Source organism: Diadema antillarum, unplaced genomic scaffold, assembly GCF_040938485.1.
Source record: "Diadema antillarum isolate AM-2024a unplaced genomic scaffold, OU_Dant_1.0 seq00001674_RagTag, whole genome shotgun sequence".
In the NCBI taxonomy this organism is placed as follows: domain Eukaryota; kingdom Metazoa; phylum Echinodermata; class Echinoidea; order Diadematoida; family Diadematidae; genus Diadema; species Diadema antillarum.
Genome location: NW_027272370.1, coordinates 134,316 through 148,196, shown reverse-complemented (window position 1 = coordinate 148,196; position 13,881 = coordinate 134,316). Strand labels below are relative to the sequence as shown.

General features: G+C 35.8%; 1 protein-coding gene across 1 annotated transcript in view; it reads right to left on the bottom strand.

Annotated features, from left to right (window-relative positions):
- Positions 1-572: 572 nt before the first annotated feature.
- The window catches only part of LOC139711616 (neuronal acetylcholine receptor subunit beta-4-like), a 60,575-nt gene continuing 47,266 nt past the window's right edge, over positions 573-13,881 (bottom strand). Inside the window, exons 9-10 of the mRNA XM_071623473.1 lie at positions 3,253-3,434; positions 573-1,818 (exon numbers count right to left, since the gene is read on the bottom strand). Coding sequence (XP_071479574.1) covers positions 1,537-1,818; positions 3,253-3,434 — 464 coding nt within the window. The 3' untranslated portion in view covers positions 573-1,536. The remainder of the gene's footprint in view (positions 1,819-3,252; positions 3,435-13,881) is intronic.

The window sequence follows — 13,881 nt, the reverse complement described above, 5'->3', positions numbered from 1 at the left end:
TAATATGCCATGGGTTTACAGCACGCCACTTAGATGAAAAAACATTTACATAGGATGAAATAATGTTGAAACGTACGTCACGTACTTATTTTCAATGAGAACAAAAAACATATATCTAACATATCTAAAATTCTTTAATTTCATCATACACAGGCATTTGTGTCTATTGTAAGACGCATGTGATTTGTGTGTGTGTGTGTGTGTGTGTGTGTTATACACAAAATTAATCTGAGTCGACTTATCGATTTATGTCACCAATGACCGATCCGCTTGCCGTATTCTCGCTGATAGCTGTGATTAAAAATAACGATTTTGTAATGTTGTAATGTGTGCTATGCATTTTTGTTGTAATGTGTTCTATGCATTTTTGAAAGAATTCACAAATTACAGTACAGATGCACTCACATAATCAACAAATAAGAACAGAGTAATCTATATACACATGTTTACATTACAGTATTATAGAGATATTTCGGCTATTTCTTAGACGTTTAAACAAAGTTTTTTTTTTTTAAATCTGTATCTGCCTCTACACATCATCTCTGAGTATTCAACAAGTTTATGTGCCAGCATTTATTGTCAGCGTTTCTGAGGTATGGCGCCTGGCCGGGGTCGCTATGTGCTACAACTGACGCCTCTGATCATGTTCTGATTGTCTCTCATCTACTTGAATTATACATGTTATTACAATAATACACGAGTTTCCTCCTTACCTGGCCTGTGTTGCCGAGCTTCAAAGAACAACTAGTCTTCAACTGTAAATATACAATAACTCAGTACAGAAAGTGAGACCACTATAAAACACCTTCGCTTGTACACTTCTATCTGGAAATGTAAATACTTTAACAGTATCATAGAGCTGTATACCTTTCATGCTTACTCTTCCATCATGTCTATATCCCGTGCAGTATCTTTGAGTCAGTATTGGTCCAACCGATCTGCGTAGTCTTGTAATAATTATGAATGATTTACTTGGACCTGGAATCAAACAAATTGCTCTTATGAAAGCTCCTCGTCATAATATTTCTTCCCTTGGTACCTCAGCAAAAAAGCGTCACTGACCATTTGTTTTTAACCATCGACCCTTTGTACGAGTATCTATATAGTACATCATTTCGATGTAGCGTCATGTGAGAATTAGGGAAAAAAATGAAAGGAAGTGTACATGGATTAGGAACACATTGTCCAGCTATCTTCCTCATGATAAATTGTCCTTTTGCCGCTAGTGATGCACACATTACCTCTAGCTCTGATTATTGCTTGGTGTCTTTCATGGCATATGATAAAAATTCAGACAGTCACATTCCTTTCAACCTCTTCAACTGTTTTAAATGTGAGCCAATGTTAAATCTATATCCTGACACCAGAAGACACCAAAACAAATAAAATCAGCGTAGAAGGGCTTTCAGCAAAGTTCGAAATTCCATCCATGATGCCAGGGTAATAGAAGGCATCCACAAAAGTGAAAGGGCGGCGTCAAAAAAACGGTCTTCCTTTTCTCAATCCCTCATCCCGCTGCCTGATGCCTGATCCTGGCTAGTCTGCCTGAATCTTATTCAACGCCGACATCAGAACGACGGCTAGTATGATGGTGGCCATGCAGAAGAGGAGGAGGCCGAGCCGGTCGAAGGCGTGGGCGATGTTCTTCCACTCGTCGTTGATGGTGGCGCGCTCGTCGTCATCCTGTTTGTCCTCGACCATCGAGTGAAGGTCCTCCGAGATGGAGCCGAGGTGCCGTTTGATGGCGCCGTTGCACGTAGGGCAAGTGATCAACACTGCAGGCCCGGTCGAGTTCTCCACGGTGTTTCCGCTCCCTGCCTGTGTAAAGTGGCGCGGCAAGATTGTGGCTTTACATAAAGAGTTAGGTTACTTAAATATTTGCCATAAACCCGACTGTCTCGCCAAGTTTTACATTAAACGTAATCATATTTGCCCTACTGACCTTTCCACACGTTTTGTCGAAACTATATTTGTTTTAGTGTAAGGTTTTTCAATGTCTTTTTACTCCTATATAGGTTAAATGCTGTCAGTTTAAGTGAATGAAAGAATGAAGGACAGTACAGTGGTGGCCACGTTCATTATGATGATAAAAAATATAAAAATACTGTTCTTTATCATTCTAAATTTTCATTATCTTTTGTATCATTGACAATTAATCAATGACTATCGTAATATTTTTTTTTTTTGCTAAGTAGACCATTCCCCCACGCCCCGGGGCTTAATGCTCATTCGAGCTTCAAGACAAATTCAAGACAAACAATTTTAGTACGAACTGATTTGCAATGACAAGTTGTTCACAGTATTTATGCATTCTTTTCACAGGCCGCCATCAAAATCAAGCTTCCGCTTTACATGGCGATCTCCTGTTTTTTCTTGAAATAATTTCATTTATAAATCATTTTTTGATTTATAAATTTATGAATATTTATTTCATTTATGAATATACGAATGATTTTACAACTGTGTTGTATCGTACTATATTGATTATGATTCATGTACATACTATTTTCAATGTATAATTACTTTTGAAAAAAATTCTGTTTTTTTTTTTTGGTGAAAAATGCAGAAATCAAAATCAAAATGAAATGTAACTTTGATGCAACGTCTTCATCATGCCCTTTGTTGAGATTATGTCATCAACTTATTAGACTAAAGGTCAACCACTTTCCCGACCTCGCAGGTATGTAAATTGCATTACATGTATTCTCTACCTACAAGACCATCTACATACATAATTAATCTGTCATAAAATAGGTAGAAAAAAAGATACTATTTGAACACCACGTGAATAACTCTACACTTCCTGCTTTAAAGACAGATTGACTGCCAATTATAAATCTGACCAATACGCGTTTTTAAAAAGGATGTCATCAATGGGAGCCATCTAAACCATATGAACAACAGAGTAACACACATCCCTGATTTTGTCCAGGATAACCGTTGAAAATAAGTATTGAAAAAAGGTCCATTTACAGCTTTTTTCCGTTTTGTTTTGTTATGCTTTTGTCGTTCCTTCTATTTTGAAGTCCAAATATTCCTATTTAACTATCTTAACTGCATTCGTCAACGCATTTTGATGCGTATCATTTTGGTGCGCTTGGTTGTACGTGTTATCACCGTGATCACAGAGTTAACGTCGACACTTGTAAACCTTCATCTTGACTTTGTGGTTTATCATGTTTCGTATCTCCGTTATGTTTCGTGCAAACAATTCATATCTCCGTGATAATGAGGAATGTTTCATATAGTTACCTGCCAATTCTGTGTTGCAGCACAGCTCTCGTAGTGACTAGCGAGACGTCGGGTAGCCGCCGCCGGCAGCTTCGGACTGGGAGGCGCCTGATGGTAGTGGTTGGAGGGGACTCTCATTGGGCCGACAATGTCCCCATTACAGTCCATGATTCTACGCAAATCGGCACCGCCTCTATTTTCACCTAGTAGAAACGGAGGAAAAGAATATTAAGTTGATTTCGTCACACATTCAAATCAGTGACTAAAACGTCTTTCAGCGGCATTTACATTCAGACAAAATGATGTTATTGGAAAAGTGCAGTTTTCATGTTTCAGATTTCTACATTTGGTTCTTGTATTCATTTTCGTTTCATGGGTTAGGATGGCGGGTAGTGATAGAAAAAGCTAGAAGTGATAAAATGTAAATTAATATGCTTGCTTCATATATTCACAAATACATGAAAAGTCAATACACATAACTGTTGATACATCAAGCGCAAATCTCAACTTTCGGACAATCTTCAGGTCACACATACAGCACCTAAATGCCTTCAGTAGAACACCAAGAAAAAAAAAATCTTCACGTCATAGGTATCACTGCATTTTTTTTTTCTTTCCATTCAACACATTAATGTGTGTGCATATCTCGTTTAGAATTTGATGTAGCACACACGCATACACACAAACACAAACACGCACACATGCGTGAGTGTCTGTGTGTTTTTACAATGTATATAAATATATAATTGTTATCATTAACATTATTATTATTATTAGCATTGTTATTATTACCATTATTTGTATATGTATTATCAAATTTAAATCTGGCCAGAACAATGAAGAGAAAACATACAAAATGAAATAATGTTGTTGGTTTTTTTTTTGTTGCTAAAAACACACTTATTTATGTAGGCCCAAATTATTGGAATTCTTTGAATCATGACATAAAAAACGCCCCATCCATATATTCTTTCAAGAGGAGACTGAAGTCTTTTTATTGCAATCGGTATGATTGAACTAGCCATTTGGCCTTCTTTCTTACATACTGACCTATTCAGTTTGTCCCCTCTTCGAAGAATTAATGGTATTTTTTTTTCCTGGATGTTTGTTGTCATCTATGCCATTTTGCCTAAAGCGTCTAGGAGTTGAATTTCCGTATGTTACTCCTGTTCATACGTCCCTCTATTTCCTTGACCTTTTTTTCAGGCGTTAAAATATCACTTTTTCCCCCAAAACTATTATCTGTTTCTTTTGGCATGCTTCTGCCGAAGATCGCTGTCTCTGTTGTGCATTTTTGTCTGCTATTTTGTCTTCTGTTTGTCAGTCTTGTCCATCCCGTTTTGTCCCGTACAGCCTTTTCTTCAGTAGTTGTTTTGTTGTCTAGTCTTGTTTCCTGTTTGTTCGCGTCTATGAAACTTAAAGTGTATTTATCTGTTAATCTAATTTTCAGTGGGCTTCCAGACTTCTTCCTCTTGTTTTTTGTTTTTGTATTTACGATGCTTCAATGTATCTTTCCATCGATGTTCTTTTCCAGAGGGGCCCACATTCTACAAGCTCTGTCTTTTTGTGGGTCCCTCCATTTTTCGCACTTCAAGGAACGGTATATATACATTTCTGTTTCTTTTTTACTATACAATGTATAATTACTATAGGTCCTCAATTGTTGTACAGTCTTTTCATTTCACAATGTTCTGTTTACCTTATTCTCTGTTATCAGAGGAAGTGAAACATATATGTTTTGTCGAAAAATGAAATAAACTTTGAAATTGAAAAAAAAAATGTAACAAAACACTCAAATAGTAAAACAAACTCTGTAAAATTAACAGGTGTTTCAATTACTAAGTATTACTGTGGCTAAGAAGTAATAAAATGAATGATATAAATAAGATGATTTCCCAAAAAACATACCAAAGACTATAAACCCTGACATTTATGTGAAAAGTATGATAAAGGGTTTTGAATACTACGTACTGCAACTCCGTTTACAAAAGTAATAAATTCACAAATTGAATAGAGGCATAAACATAATTTTCACTTCTCTACGTATTTATGAAATGATTATATCTAACATAGGGGTACACCAACTTATGATATTGAAGAGCTAAAATATGACTGTGAAATTTGGCCGAGAGAACAAAATGGTTTGGCCAAAACTGCCATTAAAAATAAACTGAGTTCGGCGGTGAAGACTAGAGGTGATTGGACAAACCTGGTCGCGGCGGTTTACTGAAATGAGAGCAATTATCAAGCAAAACATATCATTTCCTGAAAAGTGGCGGTCCGAAATCTAGTTCTGGTAGCCCCGAGCCAACGGGCCACCAGTTATGTCGAGGCTTGTATAAAGATTATGACTGTGTATTTATTTTGAATATGGAGTAACATGAACTATAATTTATTATAAATTCAAATGTTTTCGCAACAAAGTTGAACGGAAGAGATGGACGTCTTCAAATATTTTTTAAAAAACACTTTTAATTTGTTTCTTTCAGCCAAAGGCGAGGGATCCTTGGCTCTGATGTCCATGATTTTGGTGATAGAGCTAGATAAAGTGTTTATTTTTCTCAATAGATCACACTAATTAATCTTATGTATAAGACTGCAATAAACCTAAAATCACCAGTGCTACAAGGAAGGGAATGGGGCAGAGGGGAAGGAGACCCTTCTGTTTAAGTTCCCTAAGCTGTTTGTATTTGTTTTGTTTTGTACTAAAAACTATGTGTCGATATACTGTTTGTCATAAATGACTTACACAATCATATCTGATGTAAGGGAACTAAGCAGAAATAAATCAAATCAAATCAAATCAAAGTGACGAATATGCACACCCGCTGTGATCACCAGGCAGACGAAAAATTGACGGATGAAATTTACTGACGTGATTTCAATTTCATTACTTCGTGTTAACAGCAAACAACCGTGTTAATCGATTTCAGCTTTTTCCTCTCACCAGCTTTTTGTCTCCGATAACCTAGTTCTTCTTGTTGGCAATCAAAGCTGATTCACGGGCATACATAAACTATATTTTACATAACATCATATACACCATTCGAATGTGCTTGCAGATCTAGATATCTAGATCTCAAGTCCAAGTGTTTTATCAGCCGAGTTAGCTGCTCTCAGGCTGGCTCTAGCATCAAGACGGTCGTTTCATAAAACTATACTTCGGGTGTTTGTTGCTTCCTGGAATTGTTAGCAACCTTGCGACCTTCACGTTTTTGGATATCACTGTCTTTTGTCTCTTTCATATGAACAAATCCTACACAATATTGATTCGCTTTGTGGAATCTAAAAATGCTGTCATCTTGCCCTTGTTTTTAAGTTTTTTTTACCTGCCCAAAATGAAATTATCCTAAGTATTTTATGCACTGGCAATTGGACAAGCCCTGGCGTCGATCCCCCATGTATATATATATATATATATATATATATATATATATATATATATATATAGAAACGTAATAAGAAAATTGGTCTGCTCGGCATCTTGATGATAATAAGTTAACGAATCAGTAGAAGAAGAACGCCGTAAAAAATATAAAAATAGAAATAAATAAATAAATAAATAAATAAATCCTAGATCTTGAAGATCTTAAAAACGGAGCATAGCTCTCAAATACTGAAAGGCAAGGTCACACTCTTCATCAGTGCCCATGGTGTGAAAGGTGAGTTTCAAAATCCGTCTGCCCATGATCAGACGTGTTTTCATGTCTGTTTCAGAAACGGGTTTGATTAAGATCTTTTGTCACACCATGGGCACTGATGAAGAGTGTGACCTTGCCTTTCAGTATTTGAGAGCTATGCTCCGTTTTTAAGATCTTCAAGATCTAGGATTTATTTATTTATTTATTTATTTTTATTTTTTTTACGGCGTTCTTCTTCTACTGATTCGTTACCTTATATATATATATATATATATATATATATATATATATTTATATGTATAATATATATACGTGTACATGTGTGTATATATATTATATATCATAATGTATATATATATATATATATATATATATATTATATTCATTACATAAACTGCGTGTATATACGTGCATACATCCGTACCTAGTATAGATACATACGACAAATAAGACACCGAGGAAAAGCAGAACAACAAGAAGATCTATTGTAAAGCTGGAGGGAATGAGCGATATCAAGTTATCAAGTTTAGATTGGCAATTTCGACAAAGTTTCGAAGTAGGTGGCTTACTGCTAGGCCGCCTCAAGTAGCACAGACCACACACACACACACACACACACACACACACAAAAGAAAGAATGAAAAATGAAAACCTTTCTGTGGCCAGGAACTGGGGTCGATGACAACAGCGAAATCTTACCACTTCCTGTCGTTAAAGAAGTTTACGATGTTATAAACATAATATTACACAAAGTAAGATATAATATTTCTTGAGGAGATGTGAGATTGTACAGTGTCTACCTCATTTACTAGTATTCATTTATACACACACAAACACACACACACGCATATGATTATACATTTTTCACTCTCCGATTACCCAATTGCTGTTGTATTCGCAGTTAAAGTTATATATGATCCGCGAAACAAACGAAAAAAAAAAGCTGTAAGATTTTACATTTTCACGTCTTGATAAGACAGTAAGGTAAGCTTCTGGCAATTCTTTCTCTAAATCATCGATTAATTCGCTGATGAGACAACAGGTACTGGGGAAAGATTAAGAAGAATCTAAACTTTTTTTAAGCAACAATCCCCATATATTGATAATGAATGTATGTGAATAAATAGACGTGTGGGCGAATGAATGAATTGATGTATATTCGCTGAAATGTTTTCACAAACCATCGTATTTACACGAATTTTGTTTCAGATGATGAAAACCTCACAGTGCGCGTATATTAACATCATAACCGTTAAGCTGGCGGTATCAAAATAGCAATAATAACCAAAGTACATTTATAATGAGAGCTCGTAAGATGCAACACATATACTGTGTACACATAAACAGTTAATATTTAGTACAAATTTTCAACTCCAATCCATATCCCATGTTACATAAAAAATACTCATAAGTACATACTGTATGTATGTTGTTTGTATGTATGTGTGCGGTCGTGATACAACACAAAATGTCAGTTTTCGTGATTGTTATTTTTTTCATAAAGTTTCACCTATACTGACTTTAATTAACTTTGATCACAGTCTATTCAAGATCTATCTGTTGATTTTGTGCTGTGTTCATATTACATTTCCACGAGTTGCTTTGCGGAAGTCAAAGTTTGTGAATTCCCGCACGTTTGCACGTTATCAAAGAAGTTGTATGAAGTAAAGACTTATAGAACCCCACGTGTCCTTCAGCCCAACACTAGGACTCTTTTGTCTTGAACACTCCAATGGTAGTTTTCGAAACTAGAAATGGGTCGCCAATAGAATTTCTCTTTCGATGTATAATTAATAACAGGATAGAGATTGATATTCACGTCCACCATTAGAACCAATTATTATAAGACACACCCACCACCCCCTCCAACACACGCACACACACATACACACAGACATACACACACACAAAGAAAAAAAAAGAAATGAATAGGTATCAAGGATCGGCTGCCTCTTTCACCAGTCCGTGGAAGAAAGCCATTAATTAATAAAGTGCATCCAATGATTGACGTATATGGAATAACATCGTCTTTCTCCACGAACAATTGATGGTCTGGTTTAGTTTTTAAATGATGAGTTTCTCTTTCGAGTTGTGATGAGAATTTCCTCCTATTTACTTCCGTGAGCGGTTTGACCCTATACCTTACAAGAGAAGGGGAAAATCATATGCAGTGACAAACTTTTTTTTTTCATTAAAGCAAATACGCTGTACAAGGCTGACAAAGAAATATCGATAAATGTATGTTTAAGCTTTTCGTAATTTACTAAACATACTAGTGTCTTATCTAAACAAGTTTGTTTGGATAAACCATATATATATATATATATATATATATATATATTTCTCCGCTTGTACAAATGAAATCATTATAACACATCAACAACGTAACAGCAAAATCTAGAGAGTACTTAATAGAGAATACTTAAATGAAATAGATATAATTACGTATACATGTTGAGGACTGTAATCAATAATGGCTATGGTATTCAAAGTAACAAAACAAACACACGCACAACACACACATATACACACAAATAAAAACTTGAACCTCATGTACATTCAACAGCATCAATCCAAGGAGGACAACGCAAAGGGAACATAATTATAATCCAACTGAGACGAACAAGATAAAATGAAGAAATGTCGTGATCCATAATACATGTATAATGCCTGAAGTATTTCCATGAAAATACCAATGGCATGTCCTCTTTCACAAAGAGATTTAACACTTCTATGTCATTATTGAATGAGAGCGTAATCAGTTGAGTGTCAGTTTGTAAGCCAAAACTGAAAAGGACTAGTTGTGCCTTATCATTAAAAACAATTATGAGTATTATCTCTTCCAAGACTTTAGATAAGGCATGAATTAGTGAAGAAATTGGACAATAATTCTTTTTCTACGTCTAGTCGTCTTGGCTGTAGATTGGTATAGCCTTACCAACTTTTAGTGAGTCGTGATGTTGACTTGGTAAAAGAGATTAATCTAAAATGTGAGACAATTGGTCAGCTACGTAATAAATCAAATATACACACATATTGTTTGGGGAAAAAAGAAAAGAAAGATTATCATGTTTTACTCTGTCCTGTCCGAATTGACATTTTTCAAACAACGAAGATTGCCGTTTCTAAATCATGTTGCTTTGCAATCTTGATCAGTTGAATAAATAGGATCATAACATGACGGTTTCTGAGTGCATCAAAATATAATACAAGCCTTATTTAAATGTAATATTACAATCAAGGAAATTACATAAAACAAGTTATAATTCTCGTTCTGTAATCACGGGAAAGATGGCACGTAAACGACGCAATAAAATGACTGTTGACGACAGTACGTTTTCCAACAATTCATTTCTGCTCTCTTTTCTACCTACCTGCCTGATGTTTTGCCTGACCGTGCCTGTAAATTACACTAAAAAGTAATGTTGTCAAATCACGTATGTTACCAATTTGCTGGATTTTAAAACACGTAAGATAAGATGGAATCACATTGACCACTCGTAGGCACGAGTCTTAAGAAGTATGAGTTATCAAACACGCGCACACACACATATAATCATGTATGATTTATAGTTTATATGTATATTTTTTGTGTATATACATATGTTTGCATAGAGTTTGTGCTGCTAAGCACATCACACACCCCTGACACACGCACACACACATACACACAAACATATATATATATATATATATATATATATATATATATTTATATTTATACATAATTATAACGTGCGCTTAGAAACATCCGTATTAAGCGCCTGATTAAATGTATTGTATCATTATTATCATTATACATAAATAATAATTTTGTACAAAGAAAGTGATACATACACATCTTTAATGTGATGTACATAGGGCCTATACATAGGTTCTACTAATCATGGACACATACTGAAAAAGGACTATTTCAGAATGAAAGTCTTTTTTTTGGGGGGGGGGGGGTATGGAACAAGAAATGAGACGATTTAATAGTCATATGGGATTAGGGAGTGAAACATTGGATGTTAAAACGGCAATTAACAGAAACAGAATATTAACAAACCCCTTCCCCAATAAAATGAAACAAATTTTTGCTACTTTTAAAAAGTGGCTATTTATTTTTCTTTGATGTGTGCTCACTCATGCATGGCTGAACAGATCAATCTCATTTTCATTTAGAAGTTCAATTAGTCAATAAGTGCAGAAGTACCCCTGCCAAATTATTTTGCTCAAAACGTATTCGTTCAAAAGTTAAGCCATTTTTAAAAGGGGGTACTTTTTAATGTGTGTAAAGTATTATGCATGATCTCATGATCTCAAGGCCTTGTTGAATAAAAAGGTCAAACATAGGTCAGGCATCAGCCAATCACAACTGAGTACTCAGGGATTAACGATTGATTTTCTGACCTATGTTTGATCACAACTTTTGTGCAACAAGGCCCAGATTGCAGATGATGGTTTTTGTCGGTACACAACCAAAATATATCCGAATCCAAAATAACCGAAAAGTGAAAATAAAGTTTGAATTTGAATTTGAATCTAAAATACATTCTTAGTAGAAAATAATGCTCGGTGTAACATTGCCGTCTAGGCAATTTGTACTCAATCAGAGCCTAAGTATTACATTATTGTTTTCTTTCTGCCAGATGCTAATAGTCTTTTATGAAGACCAAGAAGAAAAATAAATTAAGAAAGAGGCCTTTTGGTCCCGCAGCATATTTCCATAGAAATCTGTTTCCGTTTTTGTTTTGTTTTGTTTTTTGTTTCCAAAGAGGGTGAAGTATCTCTGAAGAAGTTTTCTATCATGTTAACTTTTCTGCTACTACAAAACCTCTTGGACATTTAGAAAGATATATGGCTTGTATGGGCATGATTTCGAATGAGAACATACTTATCCAGCGTAGGGTATCATGATCCGCGCAGTTAAGGATTAAACCGTTGTGGAGTCTGATCATTTTACAGGGTCTAGGGCAATTACCCCCTGGGCAAGTAGCCTACCCCGGACCCTCCTCGTGGCCCTAATCGTAATTCTAATCCTGAACCTAATCGTAACCCTAACCCATACTCCTAACCCTAATCCTAACCCTAACCCTAATCTTTACTCTAACCTTACCATTAACCAGTATAGCCGGGGGTAATTGTCCTTGGGGGGGGGGGGGTAATTGCCCGGATATGCATTTTGCATTATACGAATGTGCGCTTAGAGTTTTGTGACAAAAACCCTTCAATACGGGACTCGCAAGATGATGTATTGAAATTTCAGCCGTGTCATGATATCAACACTCCGTGTCAGTGTCCCTGCTGAAGGCCACTCTTTATTTGATTTGATTTAAATTCAATTTGATTTGATCTATTCTCCGTATGCATCAATTTTCTATAATTTCATTAACACTGCATATACAAATGTGGTATTGCACAGTAATAGGGTTATTTTTTTAAATAATTTCAACAATTTTCGCTATATTTATCATATATGAACTGTAATATAATTACATTGGGTACATCTTACTTTCCACACAGAAGGATTGCCAATTATGCGAAATGTAGGAAATCTTTGAAGATCCCATTCCCAAACACGTAGATAGTTAAGTTTTACACATGTGATACCAATGTTCTAACTTTAAAGAGTCAGTGGGAATATTTAAGAATGAGCATGCATGCTTACAGAGTGGCTACAGCCTTGCCTTTAAATAGCATTTTAAATGACATAAACTCGTCTGACATTGCTGCCATACTGGAAATAGAGGCCGTGATCAGTCCCCGTAGACATTAGTGAAACTGTTTACCCATGAATCAGCGTTGTAGGCATACATGTCTAAATCTCCATTCGAGGGGCACTTTCACTTAAACCTTCCCTCTCTCTCTCCAGTCCCCCCCCCCCCTCAACTCGCGATCCTTTTTTTTTTTTTTTTTTTTTTTGGTAAATTTTAGATTCTTACACATTTTTCCACGACAGCGCAGTCACTTCAATACCCACGAGAGCGTATGCTTTATCATACCTAACACTCTCTCTTAAACTGTATGGTACACGTCTGGCACATTTACTTTGTATTCATTGTCACACACAGTTCATTCTTGTAGAAGTATCCTCGCTTCACACGAATACATAAATGTGAATGTTTGCGACATTTCATACGAGCGAATACATGGATGAAAAAATAATAAATCACACAGAAGCATGCAGCCTTCAGCTCATACTTATGATTGTAAAACTCTCTGGTGACGGAATTGTGAACTGCCTTGCGAATGAAGTAGTTGTATGCACTACAATTTGAAATACGTGGGACTTCATTCTGTTCTCTCCGTCAGTCTTTCTATTTCCATTGCAATTCATCTTAGTCTTACACATAATTACACATTTTTCGTATATTTTTCACATATCTTTGCTAAACAGTGAAAAGGAGAAGAATAAAACAATCATAATCTCCACGGTAAAACACCTTCCGCCTCTGCATTATGTCGCAAGTTTCAACGGATTTGCTGGGTTTGGCAAGATTCAATGGCTTAAGTTGAAACTCCCTATTACCAAACCCGGTTTGAGAACTCAACGCTTTGACACCCGAATCGCTCAAAAGCAACATGCGGAAGGGGAAGCGGCATGCTAAGTCTCGCCAGCTTCGTTGCCAAATTACCGGTTATACTTTAACTGCTATAAGATTATCAGTCTCACAATAGACAGAACGTATCCTTCAATGACGCTGAAATATGCGATATGTGTAAATGTTCGGTCATGATCTCTTGCAAAACTCCGAGAAAAAAAAAATGTTTTTAAGGGTGAGAACAATAATAGTTGAATAGTTGAATGATAGTTCGTTGCATTCAAACAGAGATAAAGCTTGAAGTTTGGCGGAGAGCAGATGCATGACATTTTTTGTGTGTGTGTGTGTGTGTGACATATTTCGGGATACACCTTATAACATATTCAAAGAGCATTGCGACGCATAATCTATATAAACATCACGGTGGTAAAGCGCGGCACTACGCATCATAAACGCACTTTGATACAGCACAAGACATGAAAAGG